The sequence below is a fragment of the Ranitomeya variabilis genome, chromosome 1, assembly GCF_051348905.1.
Source record: "Ranitomeya variabilis isolate aRanVar5 chromosome 1, aRanVar5.hap1, whole genome shotgun sequence".
NCBI classification, from domain to species: Eukaryota; Metazoa; Chordata; class Amphibia; order Anura; family Dendrobatidae; genus Ranitomeya; species Ranitomeya variabilis.
The window spans coordinates 451,581,879-451,597,653 of NC_135232.1; the positions used below are offsets into that span (position 1 = coordinate 451,581,879).

Consider the following 15,775-nt stretch of genomic DNA (forward strand, 5'->3'; position numbering starts at 1 on the left):
CCTTGGGGTGTCAGCTGGGGCCAGGAGACCTGCAATCTCTGCAGTCTCCTGTCCTCCGGATTTGGTTGCGAGACCTGAAGTTCCCACACAAACATGGACTCCGGTGTCCAATCTTCGGTGCTCAGTCCTGGGGTGAGCTCAGTCGCAGCTCCTATCCCACAGATTCTCCTCACTTGCCTCTTCCTACTTCTCTGTCTGCTCCCTCACACACACTAACTAGCTTCACCTCCAGACCAGAACTTATAGGGAAGTCCCCCTGAAAACTGGATTAGAGCTCCCCCTTCTTGTCTGGAGTGAGGAAAGGTGTTGTATGCTGAAATTACCTGGAAAGGGGACCCCTCTTGCTTCCAGGCATGGCATCACCCCCCCTGAGGAAGGCAATGCCACTGTGGCAACCGGACTCCTAGGGTGCCACATTAGCACTGCTATGTGTAAAACAAGTGGTTAGAAGATCACAGCTTCAAGTCTTCTAAGGAGACTGTTGAAGAAAGTGAAAATTAAAAAGAAAATTAAAAAATATTGAAAAAAATATATATAAAAGTTCAAATCACCCCCAATTTTGCCACATTCAAATTAAAGCAATAAAAAATACACATATTTGATCTCATCAGGTTCAGAATCGCCCGATCTATCAAAATATAAAAATAATTAATCCGATCTATAAACGGTGTAACGAGAATAAAATCTAAACTTGGTTGTAGCAACATTACAATAAAATGCAATAATAGGCAATCAAAACATTACATCTACCCCCAAATGGTATCAATAAAAACATCAGCTCAGCGCACAAAAAATAAGCCCACACCCAGCCCCAGATCCCGAAAAATGTAGAAAGGGGCGCCATTATTTTTTTACAAATTTTGTATTTTTTCACCACTTAAATAAAAAGAGCTATACATGTTCGGTGTCTACGAACAGGTAATGACCTGGAGAATGATAATGGCAGGTCAGTTTTAGCATTTAGTGAACATGGTAAGAAAAAAACAATTGTGAAATTGCATTTTTTTTTTTGCAATTTCACCGCACTAGGAATTTTTTTTCCTGTTTTCCAGTGCTTGATATGGTAAAATTAAAGGTGTTGTTCAAAAGTACAATTTGTTCTGCAAAACACAAGCCCTCACATTGCCATATTGATGAAAAATAAAAAAAGTCATGTCTCTGGGAATAAGGGGAGCAAAAAACAAAAAAGGTTAAATGGAAAATCGGAAAATCCCAAGGTGGTAAAGTGGTTATTATTATTATTAGGTACGTGATATTGTAATCTTAAGTAACCCCACTGCTTATTGACAAGTTTAAGTATGGCACACAAAGAAATATTGAGATATAAAATAATCAGCTATTTTTTTTCTATTAAAATCGGAAGAAAAGAAATGGAGCAAAATGCTGGCACTGAGTGACCTAACACAGGGTTAATAAGCAGAATCAGACTGTCGCTTTGTAACGTTCCATGGTGCAGCAGCAGCACAATTAATTACAGAGTTCATTAATTAGTGAACATATTAAAGAAAGACACCATTACTGACAAGTGCAGACATGATATATCATCAAGTCAATAAACTATTGAACATGAAACTGGACCTTTCAGCAAGATCTCCTTTCTTCCTCACTGTTAACCTACAGACACATATATTATTCCTGCTTCATCAGCAGATGTCGGTGGTAATATATTTCATATTACTATTTCCGTTAATCAGGAATACATACGTATATAGCTTGGAAAATGAACGATCGAACAGTTTACATGATGGAGGGGGGCGGCTGGAAGTCCGTGCATGACGCTGTCATTTATTCCATGCTAGCGACTTGTTATTAAACAGTAGCACTGAGCTGGATGTATAAACCAGGGCTAGGAGGAGATTCATGTACTGCAGCCATGCTACATCAGCGTGCGGCTGGGTATAGAGGGCAAACAGATCAGGATACTGCTACTTTCTATGGCAGGTTCATGCCACTTCAATACCTGGCTATTAAGGCCGGGGTCACACTTGCAACTGTAATGCGAGAAACCCGCACGAGTCTCTCGCCTCAATACCTGGCACTGCCACCGGCACTCGGGACTGGAGTGTATGGCTGCATGTATTCCTATACAGCTGAACGCTCCAGTCCCGAGTGCCGGCGGCAATGCCGGTTCTTGAGGCGAGAGACTCGCATTGCAGTTGCAAGTGGGACACCGGCCTAAGTCTCATTTTCACATAAGTGTTTTTCAGACTTTATGGCCCTCTTCACACTTGGTCCAGAAAAAAAGGAGCTGAGTCCGTTTATGATCTTAGTCATGTTATCAAGTTCACCAACACAAGTCAATGAGTCCATGAACAAAATACATAACACACATAAGCCACCCATGTTTCATCGGCGGGCTGTCATATTTTATAATGTCCAAGGTTACATTCCCATGAGTTTTTGGTGATTTTTAGATGCTGTGTATTTTTGCTGCATTAAAAAACACAGTGTCTCACAGTTCCAGGAAAGAGGATGAGATTTATAGAGATCTCATGCCCTCGGTGCTTTTTTTACTCCGTGTAAACTGACCCGCGGTACGTGTTTCAAGTCCGCAACATGTCAATATTTCTTGCCGGTATGTTGAGTTTCATGTGCAGATTTTTCCCATTAATTGCACTAGATGTGGAAAATCCATTGGTAAAAAAACCACGTGTGTGGTTTTAATGTGCTTCCGCTATGCAAACGCACTGAGGCTGCACGTAATCCGCACAAGAGGTGTTGTTAAACTCAAATAACAGCAAGTATCAAAAACAAAGTAGCTTTATTTAAAACGTGTTACACCAAAAAGAGACAAAAATCGCAGCATTAAAAACATGGTAAAAACACATTTCCATCTATTTTTGCAGTGCTGCCTTTCATTTTTTTCATCATATACAGTATACAGCTCTGGCAAAAATTAAGAGACCAACACCTCAAAGCCCTGTCATGGGCAGCAGGGCTGGCTCCAGGTTTTTGAGGGCCCCGGGCGAAAGAGTCTCAGTGGGTCCCCCTTTAACACATACCACGATTCATGATGCACAGATACACAGCAGAGGAACATAGCACAGCCACGTAGCATATAAATACAGCCCACGTAGTATATAACACAGCCATGTAGCATATAACACAGCCACGTAGCATATTGCACAGCCTACGTCGCATATAAGACAGCCCACATAGTACATAGCACAGCCACGTAGTATGTAACACAGCCACGTAGTATATAGCACAGCCATGTAGCATATAACACAGCCATGTAGCATATTGCACAGCCACGTAGCATATAACACAGCCCATGTAGTATGTAACACAGCCACGTAGTATATAGCACAGCCACGTAGTATGTAACACAGCCATGTAGTATATAGCACAGCCACGTAGTATGTAACACAGCCACGTAGTATATAGCACAGCCACGTAGCATATAACACAGCCCATGTAGTATATAACACAGCCACGTAGTATATAGCACAGCCACGTATAAACAGCAGTCTACAACAAATCCCAGCATCGCTAAGATACCATATTGTAATTGTAGCACAAAGACTAGTCTACAAGTCCAAGACTGTACTGTCTTGCACAGAGCAGAGACCATGATCCACTTCCGCCGCCACCTGTACGGTCGTACCTTGTCCTCGGAATCGGCTCCCAGGCTCAGCAGGCTGCATACCCCCACAATGCTTTGGGACCAGGCAGGAAGGAAGACTCACTGCTTTACTTTCACCATCACCCCCATTATGGACACAGGGTGCACCGTGCACTGACTGCTGCTCCGTTTTTCTGCTTGGCGATGGACCTGGACGGTGGATGATCTCTGAGCTCTTAGGATAACGAGCTCTAACCCGGCCAGAAGTGACAACACAGACGATCGCCGGCCCAGAAGTGACTCTTCGTATCCATGGTGACGGCGGTGAGTATTCCTGCAGCTGCGCAGCGCCAGCGAAACTCAGTCCCAGATAGCTCTGTGCCGCCTGCTGCCGGGGATGTGTTCTGCCTCCGAGTCCTGGCTGGACATTGACTGTAGTGTAAATGTAATACACACACAGCACAGGGATGTAGTCCGGCTGTGGGGGCCCCCCAGGAGCGCATCAGTGTGTGTGTGTCGTACCGTTACTACCATAAATGGGCCCCCCTTCTTTGCCAGGGCCCCGGCACTTGCCTGGGTACACCGGGTGCTGACGCTGATGGGCAGCCCAATCTCCAGACCTGAACCCCATTGAAAACCTCTGGAATGTAATCAAGAGGATGTTGGATAGTCACAAGCCATCAAACAAAGAAGAACTGCTTACATTTTTGCCCAAGAAGCAGTGTGAAAGACTGGTGGAAAGCATGGCAAGACACATGAAAGCCGTGATTGAAAATCATGGTTATTCCACAAAATATTGATTTCTGAACTGTTCCTGAGATAAAACATTAGTATTGTTATTTCTAAATTATTATGAACTTGTTTTCTTTGCATTATTTGAGGTATGAAAGCACTGGGGTTTTTTTTATTTTGACCATTTTTCTTTTTCAGAAAAAAATACAAAATTTATTGCTTGGAAATTCAGAGACATGGTGTCAGAAGTTTATAGAATAAAAGAACAATTTACATTTTACCCAAAAATATACCTATAAAGAAAAAAATCAGACAAACTGAACATTTTGCAGTGGTCTCCTAATTTTTCCCAGAGCTGTATATGTATATATGAATATACAGTGCTCAGCATAAATGAGTACACCCCCTTTGAACAGTAAGATTTTAATATCTCATTAAACACATGAACAATTTTCAACATTTTGACCACACTGTTTCATAGAACATTTTTTAACCCATTACATGAAAGTAAGGAAATAATATCACTTATATTACATAACCTTCAGTTTTATCCAAATTAGTTGATGCAAAAATGAATACACCCCACATCAAAAACTACTACATCTGGTATTTTGCATGACCTTCATGATTTTTAAGATGGCTCCAAGTCTTCTAGGCATGGAATGAATAAGTAAGGACATTGATAGTGATTAAAATCTTACTTTTCTGAGGGGATGTACTCATTTATGCTGAGCACTCTCTTGTAGGCATTGCTTGTCCGCTGAATATCATACATGCATAAAGCCATATTGTGTGTGTCATTGTTAGATGGTAAAATAGGCATCTGCAGTATAATATACCCCATTTGCTTTTAAAGAAATATTCATGGACAGGTTGGCTTCGCATAAGTGGAATCACTGGAATCTCTGGGAGATAATTGCACTTGATTTTGACAAATGAACTATGGCTTAGTGCTGTAGAATACTCTGAGTGACTAAGTACTGCATTGATACTGCCATCTATGATCAGTGGATGGTTTCTTGGGATATTCTTAGGTGACCTTTTCCTTCTGTTTATCAGATCTAATGGTATCACTAGAAGCTAAGTGTCTATTTCTTTTAAACCATAAAGTACAGTGGAGTTGCATCGGAAATGAACTTTTTCCATCTTTTCTGTCCCTCTAAACACTGTGGTTGCAATGTGTTTTCCATAAGCCACAACAACTCATGCATATTGTAAGAGCATAAATAGTGAAATGGACAACTCGATCGATGAACCTCTTTCCTTTCTTCTTTTTTTTTCTCTGTAGGCCATCCGATGTACACTTGTAAATTGCACATGTGAATGTTTCCAGCCTGGGAAGATTAATCTAAGAACCTGTGACCAATGTAAACATGGCTGGGTGGCACATGGTAAGAAATTTAGCATTCAATATCTGCTGGTAGAACAGATGTCAAGTAGTCAAGTAGATATTACTGTGCCTCCCAAAGAGATATCTATCTATCTATCTATCTATCTATCTATTTATCTATCTATCTATCTATCTATCTATCTATCTATCTCTCATATCTATCTACAGTATCTATCTCTCATATCTATCTATCTATCTATCTATCTATCTATCTATCTATCTATCTATCTATCTATCTATCTATCTCTCATATCTATCTATCTCATATCTATCTCTCATATCTATCTATCTATCTATCTATCTATCTATCTATCTATCTATCCCATATCTATCTTTTATAATTTTAACTGTACAATCCTGTCCTTTCCATACATAAAAATGTGACCTCATCACCACTAGTCTCATTGTATAAGTGCCAATGGGAATCTCATTGCACAAAGGAAGTTTTCTGTCTCTTTTAAAAACATTGATCCATTATTTGCAGTACTTGCCATAAAAATATGACACTCTCAAGGTCATGATAATGATAGGAAGGTAATCTGAGTCAGATAGATATTAGTCAATGAGATGACATTTAACATTGCTTTTGCAGAACACAGTACAAATCTCTCTCTTAGGCTGGAGTCACACATAATGTATAAAAATTTGGTCTGTTTTTCATGGCCAAGAATCGCACAAATGTTCCCTGAACAGTGATCCATATGTCATCTGTGTGCAGTGCAAGGATGTGATTTTTTTTCTCATCGAAGTATCAGTGTGACATCTGTATGGCATCTGTATGGCGAGATTTTCTCTCCGGCTTGCAAAATGGACATATAAGGGCTGTCCCACACGTCCAGATAATTCCGGTACCGGAATAAATCGGTACCGGAGTTATCCGTGTCCGTGTGCCTGGGAACTCACGGAGGCCATACGTGCGGCACACGTGTGCCGCCCGTATGGCGAGTGGGTACCACACGGAGCGTGTGGTACCCACTCTGCATGGTGCTGAAGCTGCGATTCATATCTTCCCTGCAGCAACGTTTGCTGTAGAGAAAATATGAAGAATAGTGTTTAAAATAAAGATCTATGTGTCCGCCGCCCCCCCACCCCCTGTGCGCCCCCCCGCTGGTCAGAAAATACTTACCCGGGTCCCCCGTCGGCTGTCGCTCCTTCCTGGTCTGGCCGCGGCTTCTCCTGCATGCGGTCACGTGGGCCCGATCATTTACAGTCATGAATATGTGGCTCCACCTCCCATAGGGGCGGAGCCGACTATTCATGATTGTAAATGATCGGCCCCACGTGACCGCATACAGTAGGAGGCGCGGCCAGACCAGGAAGGAGGGAGCGGGTAAGTATTTTCTGACCAGCGGGGGGGCGCACAGGGGGTGGGGGGGCGGCGGACACATGGATCTTTATTTTTAACACTATTCTTCATATTTTCTCTATAGCAAACGCTGCTACAGGGAAGATATGAATACCGGCTTCAGCACCATGTGGGGGGGACAGCGCTTACTGTAGCGCTGTCTCCTGCACGCACACGGACCCCAGACGGAGAATGTCCGTGTGAGGTCCGTGTTTTACGCGGACCCATTGACTCTATTGGGTCCGTGTAAAACGTGCGCTCCCACGAACACTGACATGTCTCCGTGTTTGGCACACGGAGACACGGTCCGCAAAAAATCAATGACATCTGCACAGATGCATTGATTTTTATGGGTCTACGTGTGTCAGTGTCTCCGGTACGTGAGGAAACTGTCACCTCACGTACCGGAGCCACTGACGTGTGAAACCGGCCTCACACAGATCAACAAAAAAAAATTTTTTTTCTGGTGTCCAAAATATTTTAATGAATTTGGGGTATTTTTGGGGTGCTGATTCTGAATATGCTATCAGTTTTGCCTGATTGGCTCAAGTTTTTGAGATTTTTGGTATCTTATTTATAGCACTTGTTGGTAAATGCGACGCATCATCTCATTAATTTCTTTGGATTAGTACTTGAACTGAGCAGTTCTCAATATAGTTTTGTGTTAATTAGTGTTCTAAAAGTTTGTTCATAGCTTGATTTTTGCACTAACTTTATGTTGTTGTCTGTTTTCCAGTGAAAAGCATGAACTCATCAAGAAGAAGTTGTCCTAACGATCCAGACTCATTCTGTTACATTTGTGGTGAATACACACTGCCAAAACATAGAAGAAACATAACAGACTTCGTAAAAAAAGTGTATTTTGCCTATTTTGGGGTTATGCTTGGGGACCAAGACAAGTTTTGGGCACCACACATAGTGTGCAAAGCATGTATCGAATTATTACGAAAATGGAGCAAAGGACAAAGAAAAAGCTTCAAATTTGGTGTTCCAATGGTGTGGAGAGAGCCAAAAAATCATCATGATGACTGTTATTTCTGTGCAGTGCAAGTGCAAGGATTCAATAAGCATAAGAAACGAAAATGGGAGTAACATGGAATCTGCAAGAAGGCCTGTCCCTCATTGTGAAGATGTGCCTGTACCTGTGTTTACCATAAATAACAGTCATCATGATGATTTTTTGGCTCTCTCCACACCATTGGAACACCAAATTTGAAGCTTTTTCTTTGTCCTTTGCTCCATTTTCGTAATAATTCGATACATGCTTTGCACACTATGTGTGGTGCCCAAAACTTGTCTTGGTCCCCAAGCATAACCCCAAAATAGGCAAAATACACTTTTTTTACGAAGTCTGTTATGTTTCTTCTATGTTTTGGCAGTGTGTATTCACCACAAATGTAACAGAATGAGTCTGGATCGTTAAGACAACTTCTTCTTGATGAGTTCATGCTTTTCACTGGAAAACAGACAACAACATAAAGTTAGTGCAAAAATCAAGCTATGAACAAACTTTTAGAACACTAATTAACACAAAACTATATTGAGAACTGCTCAGTTCAAGTACTAATCCAAAGAAATTAATGAGATGATGCGTCGCATTTACCAACAAGTGCTATAAATAAGATACCAAAAATCTCAAAAACTTGAGCCAATCTGGCAAAACTGATGACATATTCAGAATCAGCACCCCAAAAATACCCTAAATTCGATGAAATATCTTTGGCACCAAAAATGCTGTTGACCAGTGTAATGAATCCATGGCCTCAAATATTCGTGAAAACATATATACAGTATGTATATATATATACTGTATATCTTTATATTTCATACAGAGCTAGATAGCAGATTAGCCGATAATTCAATTGTCGGCATCTGTAACATCATTACAGAACCCGACAGGATATGGTTTACATACAGTAAACCATTGCATATCCATTAGAATTTTATATGTCCCTCATTAATAATGTTAGTAGTGTGTGTGTGTTAAATTTTGGAGCTGTAGGTTTTAAATTAAAGGATTAATTCATGGAAAAAACTGGCATGAGCTCCTGCACAATTTGCTCTGCCAGACAGGGAAAGCCAGTGACTGAGGGCAGATATTAATAGCCTAGAGAGGGACCATGGTTATTGGCCCCCCAGCTAAAAACATCTGCCCCCCAACCACCCCAGAAAAGGCACATCTGTAAGATGCCTATTCCAGCACTTAGCCTTTCTCTTTCCATTGTCCTGTAGTGGTGGCATATGGGGTAATAAGGGGTTAATGTCACCTTGCTATTGTAAGGTGACATTAAGCCTGGTTAATAATAGAGAGGTGTCAATAAGACACCTTACAATTATTCATCCAATAGTATGAATGGGTTAAAAAAATACACACACATTAAGAATAAAGTATTTTAATGAAATAATTAAACACACGGGTTTACCATCTTTATTACACTCTCAATCGAAGCGAAGCCCTCGTTCTTCTGTAAAAAAAAACAAAATAAAAAAGCAACAATATCCCATACCTGTACGCCATACAGTCAAGTCTCATGCTGCAATCCATTTCAAGAGGTTAAATGTTTTACAACCGGGAGCGGTGCTAATGCTACCGGCCGGGCTGTAAACCACGGAGGAATGAATGAAAAGCTGCCTGCTCAGCCTCCCCGCCTGACCAAACATGAACTCATTAGCATGGGAAAGTTTCTGAACATTTTCCCACACTGTCAAGTTCATCGCATCTGGCGGGGAGTCTGCGCAGCCTACGTGACATCAGCGGTAGTCGGCCCCGCCTGACCTGAGATGAACGTGACAGCATGGAAAAATGTTCAGAAACTTTCCCACGCTAATGAGTTCATGTCCGATCAGGCAGGGAGGCTGCTTGCATAGCACTCCTCCGTATTCCTCTCTAGTGTGACTCCGGCCTTAAGGTTATTCTACCAATCATGAGCAAGTGCAGCTATGACTTGCATTTAGAAAACTTATCATTTGAAACATATTGGCCTCTTAAAAACACAGTCAAATGGTCTGCATTGACATGTGAGTGAAAAATTATATATATATATATATATTTATTTTACTCATTTATATAGCGCCATTAATTCCGCAGTGCTTTACAGACATTATCGGAACTGTATGTCTGTATGTATGTCTTTGTAGTGTGGGAGGAATCTGGAGAACCTGGAGGAAACCCACACAAACACGGGGAGAACATACAAACTCCTTGCAGAGCCACTGTGCTGTATATATAAAATGCTTCATAAAGGGTTGTCCCGCCCCTATTACTTTTGTCAAAAGCTGGAAATTACAAGAAACAAATTGAGTACTACCTTATCAATTCCCTACCCATCACATGTTGGAGTTTTCCTGGTCCCCTAGTGGTCTCTTCTCACTAAAGGTACCGTCACACTCAGCGACGCTGCAGCGATATAGACAACGAGCCGATCGCTGCAGCTTCGCTGTTTAGGTCGCTGGGGAGCTGTCCCACAGACGGCTCTCTCCAGCGACCAACGATCAGGGGAACGACTTCGGCATCGTTGAAATTGTCTTCAACGATGCCGAAGTCCGCCTGCAGCACCCGGGTAACCAGGGTAAATATCGGGTTACTAAGTGCAGGGCCGTGCTTAGTAACCCGATATTTACCCTGGTTACCATTGTAAAAGTAAAAAAAAAACAGTACATACTCACATTCTGATGTCTGTCACGTCCCCCGGCGTCCACAGGGTTACGTGCTGCTGCTCAGAGCTTCCTGCACTGAATGTGTCAGCTCCGGCAGTAACGGAGCACAGCAGTGACGTCACCGCTGTGCTCTGCTTTACTGCCGGCGCTGACACATTCAGTGCAGGAAGCTCTGAGCAGCAGCACGTAACACTGTGGACGCCGGGGGACGTGACAGACATCAGAAGGTGAGTATGTACTGTTTTTTTTTTTACTTTTACAATGGTAACCAGGGTAAATATCGGGTTACTAAGCGCGGCCCTGCACTTAGTAACCCGATATTTACCCTGGTTACAAGTGAACACATCGCTGGATCGGCGTCACACACGCCGATCCAGCGATGACAGCGGGTGATCAGTGACGAAATAAAGTTCTGGACTTCTAGCTCCGACCAGCGATATTACAGTGGTATCCAGATCGCTGCTGCGTGTCAAACACAACGAGATCGCTATCCAGGACGCTGCAACGTCACGGATCATCGGCGTTCTCGCTGCAAAATCGCTTAGTGTGAAGGTACCTTAAGGCTTTAGTGATGATTTGTCAACATGACATGTGACCTGTTACAACCAATTACTAAGGTGAGAAGGATCAGAGACTGACAGGGGGTTCAGGAAGCTTCATACTTCCAGCAAATCTATGAGTGGCATCTGTTCAGTGCTAACTAGAGATTCCTAGCTTCCATAATACTTTTATAAAATACATGATACTCCTATTTTTTTTCCTTTTGTGTTAAAACAATGCTTAATGTACAGGTACATTGGTGTTGAAAGATAGATAGATAGATAGATAGATAGATAGATAGATAGATAGATAGATAATAGATATATAAAAAGATAGATATATCATAGGTAGATATATGATAGATAATTGACATATAAATAGATAGATATATGATAGATAGATAGATAGATAGATAGATAGATAGATAGATAGATAGATAGATAGATATGAGTTAGATAGATATTAGAGAGATAGAAAGATAGATAGATAGATAGATATGAGATAGATAGATAGATATGAGATAGATAGATATATAGATAGATAGATGTGAGATAGATAGATATTAGATAGATAGATAGATAGATAGATAGATAGATAGATAGATAGCTAGATAGATAGATATGAGAGAGATAGATAGATAGATAGATAGATAGATATGAGATAGATAGATAGATAGATAGATAGATAGATAGATATGAGATAGATAGATAGATAGATAGATAGATAGATAGATATATCATAGGTAGATATATGATAGATAATTGATATATAAATAGATTGATATACGATAGATAGATAGAACGATAGATAGATAGATAGATAGATAGATAGATAGATAGATAGATATGAGATAGATAGAAAGAAATATGATAAAAGAATTGCAGTACCACTGCAGTCAAGCAGGTCTAGGAGATGCATCTGTAACCACTTGCTAATTAAAACGCCTGAAGTATGTAAAGGTCTTAAAAATTCTGATAGTCACTCAAAGAGACATGGGATGCACACATCCCATATGTAGATTTTCTAAACAATGCTTTTTTCCTAATGACTTGCCGCACCTAGCTTGCTAGCAGCATCCTGATACCTGTCAGATTCTTACATTTGATGGCTCAGTGAGACAGGTCGAGGGAACATTTCATCTGCCATGCAGTACTGATAGGCTTCTAAATGAGTGTCTAAGGACCACGATATGCCTGCTTTGAGACTCTGACCTCCGTTTGTTTTTTATTAAATACTTTTAAAAAGAAGTTTAAAAAAAACAGTCAGCTTATTAAATCACAACACAATAGCAACTGAATGTTAAGAAGCACTCAATCGAATCAGATTACTATTCCGCACCTCTTTCATTCAGCGGGATCAGTTTGAAATGACTCTCTGAATACAAATAACAAGTCCCTGCTGCAATAATTACATTGTTTCCTAGCGCTGTCATTAATTAATTTCATTTAAATCATATTGATGAAAAACTACTTTTTAAAAGGAGTCGGATTACTTTTTTTAAAAGAAAATGAACCTGCCTAAATCGACGGGATTACAGGCACCCATGTATAGTTCAGGTTGATTGACATCCCTGTATGTAGCTAAGAGCTGTCATTCTAAATAGACAGACATGACTATTCAAGATAATCCATTGACAATCAAAGTAGTTATTCAAATTAAGCAGAAATTTCATTTAGGACAAAGGTCCCCAACCTTTTGTAGCTTCTAAGCCCCCATTAAATATTTCTAGTGGTGATGAGCCCTATTAGAAAAATAAAGCCTAAAACCTCCATGTTTCACGTGTGTGAATTTCAAAGATAGATCACATATCCATCATAGGCACGTTCACATGTCTGATTTTTGAGGACAGGTTGAAAGAAACCCTCAAAAATTTTGATTAGCCTTTGTTCCGATCCCATTCAAATAAAATAATAGTTCCATTAAAAAAAGTCAAATGTTGATCAACCTGTGGTGCCACTGAGGGGAAGCATATAAGGGGCTTGAGAACTGCAAGTGGCAACTGAGCCCCTAATTAAGAAGCATTGATGGATATCGATTTAGGCTACATTTCCACCATGATCTTTTGGTGAGTTTTTGTTGTTGCAGATTGTCTGCACTACTTCTGCACACATGAAGTGAAATTAGTTACTTGAAATTTTACAAAATACGTTGCGTAAAAACTCACCAAAAGCTCGTCATGGGAACGTAGCCTTAGGCCAAGTGCATACTTTGAGTATTTCATACGTTTTTTACCTCAGTATTTATAAGCCAAATCTAGGAATGGAACAATCAGAGGAAAAGTATAACAGAAACACATGCACCATACCTGCATTTATCACCCACTCCTGGTTTTGGCCTACAAATACTGAGGTAAAAATCTCGCCTGAATGTGTGAACATGGTCTTAAGGAGGAAGTCCACTGCACAATTATCAGGAATGAGAGTTACTAGAACAAGCTGCCATTCACCCCACTATTGAGCAAAGCATTTATTCGTACATTATTCGAACATTACTCTTCAGACTTTATTTCCCATTAAACTTTAATTCTCTCTTATTGGATGCCCAAGGCCACAGACCGGGTCACTGCCACTGTGACACATCCCTTTAAGAACTGACCCGGTTCCGAGTACCCCACGGTCCTAGCAGGCGCTCCACACACAATTCACACCCAAATCCTGATAAAATCGTGAATATGCAAACATAGCTTTATAGTCTCTGAACAAAATCGACCTAAGGACTCGTTCACACGACCGTGTTTTTGGTAGCAGGACTGTTGAAGAAAAAAACAGACAGCACTCAGACCAATGTTATTCAATGTGGCAGTGCAGATGTTCCATTTTTTTTTCCCTAGCTGAAACCGCATGTGAAAAAATTCACAGCGTGCCCTAATTACTTCCATAAATCGGATGAGACTTGCCCATTCCAGTCTATTCATGTGCAAAAAAAAATCGGATACCATAAAAAGCCAGATTTTTTACAGATACATTACAATTCTGTAGCATAGGAAACTGTAAATGATTAATAACTGCTGAGTATAAAAACGGATTGTAAATGGATGACAAGTGAGAAAAAATAGCCCCACTTTACTGGATGAAACTCTAAATGATTTTTTACACAATTTGATAAATGATTTCTGATAAAAAAAAAACAGGAGCTGATAATTAAGGTGAATGGGAATATTTTCTAAAATAATTAATTATACAGTTTTTCGTTCACTATAATTTCACGACAAACACCTCTGGTGTGTTACAAGTTTCAACCAAAGCTTAAGCGCTATAATTTTTATTTTATTTGATTATTTCATAAATACTTTAGGCCTCATTAAGACGTCAGGGGTTTTCTTACATACGAGAAGAACTGATTCAGTTTCATCAGTGATTTTCATCAGAGCTTGGTTAGAGTTTCATCTGTTTTTTTCACTGATGAGAGAAAAAAAGTTGAAAAATGGACAGCGCACAAATGTCATTCAAATGCTGTCAGATTTTTTTCGCTCACCCATAGACTTGGATTACTAATTTTAATAATGAATGATGAATATCGGACATGTCTCCGAAGAAAAAAATCTGACATGTGAACAGACTGTCATAGGTACAAGTGCTATAAAATTTATACTTGAAAAACTGTAAATGAGGCTTATACCAAAGTGGAACAAATATTCACTCGATAATCTTCAAAGTATACACAGTGCTTGTAATGTCCTAAAATGTATTTGCTAATGACATACCGCATACGGTAAGTGTCAAGTTTTTCTCATGCCTCAGCCTAGATGGGATATGGCTGACAATTTCATCACAACATTCACCTAAAAAAGTAACAGTGACAGTAATATACGTAAGTTCCTGACTGGAGTGCATTTATTGCGGGGGTCACATACAGCGGCTGAAAGATGCACCAAACTCATTAGGAGGCATATGTCTATTAGGCTATATTCATACACCATAGTTTGGGTCCAATTTCTGTCCGTGGAAAAAACAGACCGGTTTTGTTTAGTAGGGCTATTCAGATGACATTGCGTGTCTGTGTTAAATAAATCACAGTGTACACTATGGTCTTCTGTATTTTGGATGAGAGTCACTTTTTGAGATCTAGGGGTGTGCAAAAAAAAAATCAGATCCCATAAAGATCATCCCAAAAGCATACAAATTCTACTGTATGGATACATTGTGATTCTCAACAAAGAAATTGTTTTTGGTCTTGTAAATTTTGTATGGTCATCTGCATGACTTGTATTTCTTTTTTGCAAAAAAATAGAAGTCATACAGATGACCATACAATTGAAATATCGTCTGTTTTTTTTAATGAAAACCGGACAATTTTTTGATACACTTGTGTGAAATTAGTTTGGCCGACCTTACTCTAGTATACTGTTCATCAAGGGTGGCGTACAACAAGGCCTGTGCTGATGAATCTGGCCTTGTGTATTTTCTTAGGGCCACCCTAGTATTTGTCATTGGGCTGGACATCAGCTGGACTAGGCCTGAAGATCTAGGACGAGGTCTCTCTAGACAGAATAAATGTAAGACAATGCCTTCCTATTTTTACATTTACACGTGGGCCATGTTTAGTA

General features: G+C 40.3%; 1 protein-coding gene across 3 annotated transcripts in view; it reads left to right on the plus strand.

The window, feature by feature from the left end:
* Positions 1–15,775, plus strand: part of BNC2 (basonuclin zinc finger protein 2) — an 880,369-nt gene that overhangs the window by 706,818 nt on the left and 157,776 nt on the right. For all 3 annotated transcript variants that reach the window (XM_077249966.1, XM_077249974.1, XM_077249983.1), the window contains one exon: positions 5,586–5,688. In XM_077249966.1, the coding sequence (XP_077106081.1) occupies positions 5,586–5,688 (103 nt within the window). The remainder of the gene's footprint in view (positions 1–5,585; positions 5,689–15,775) is intronic.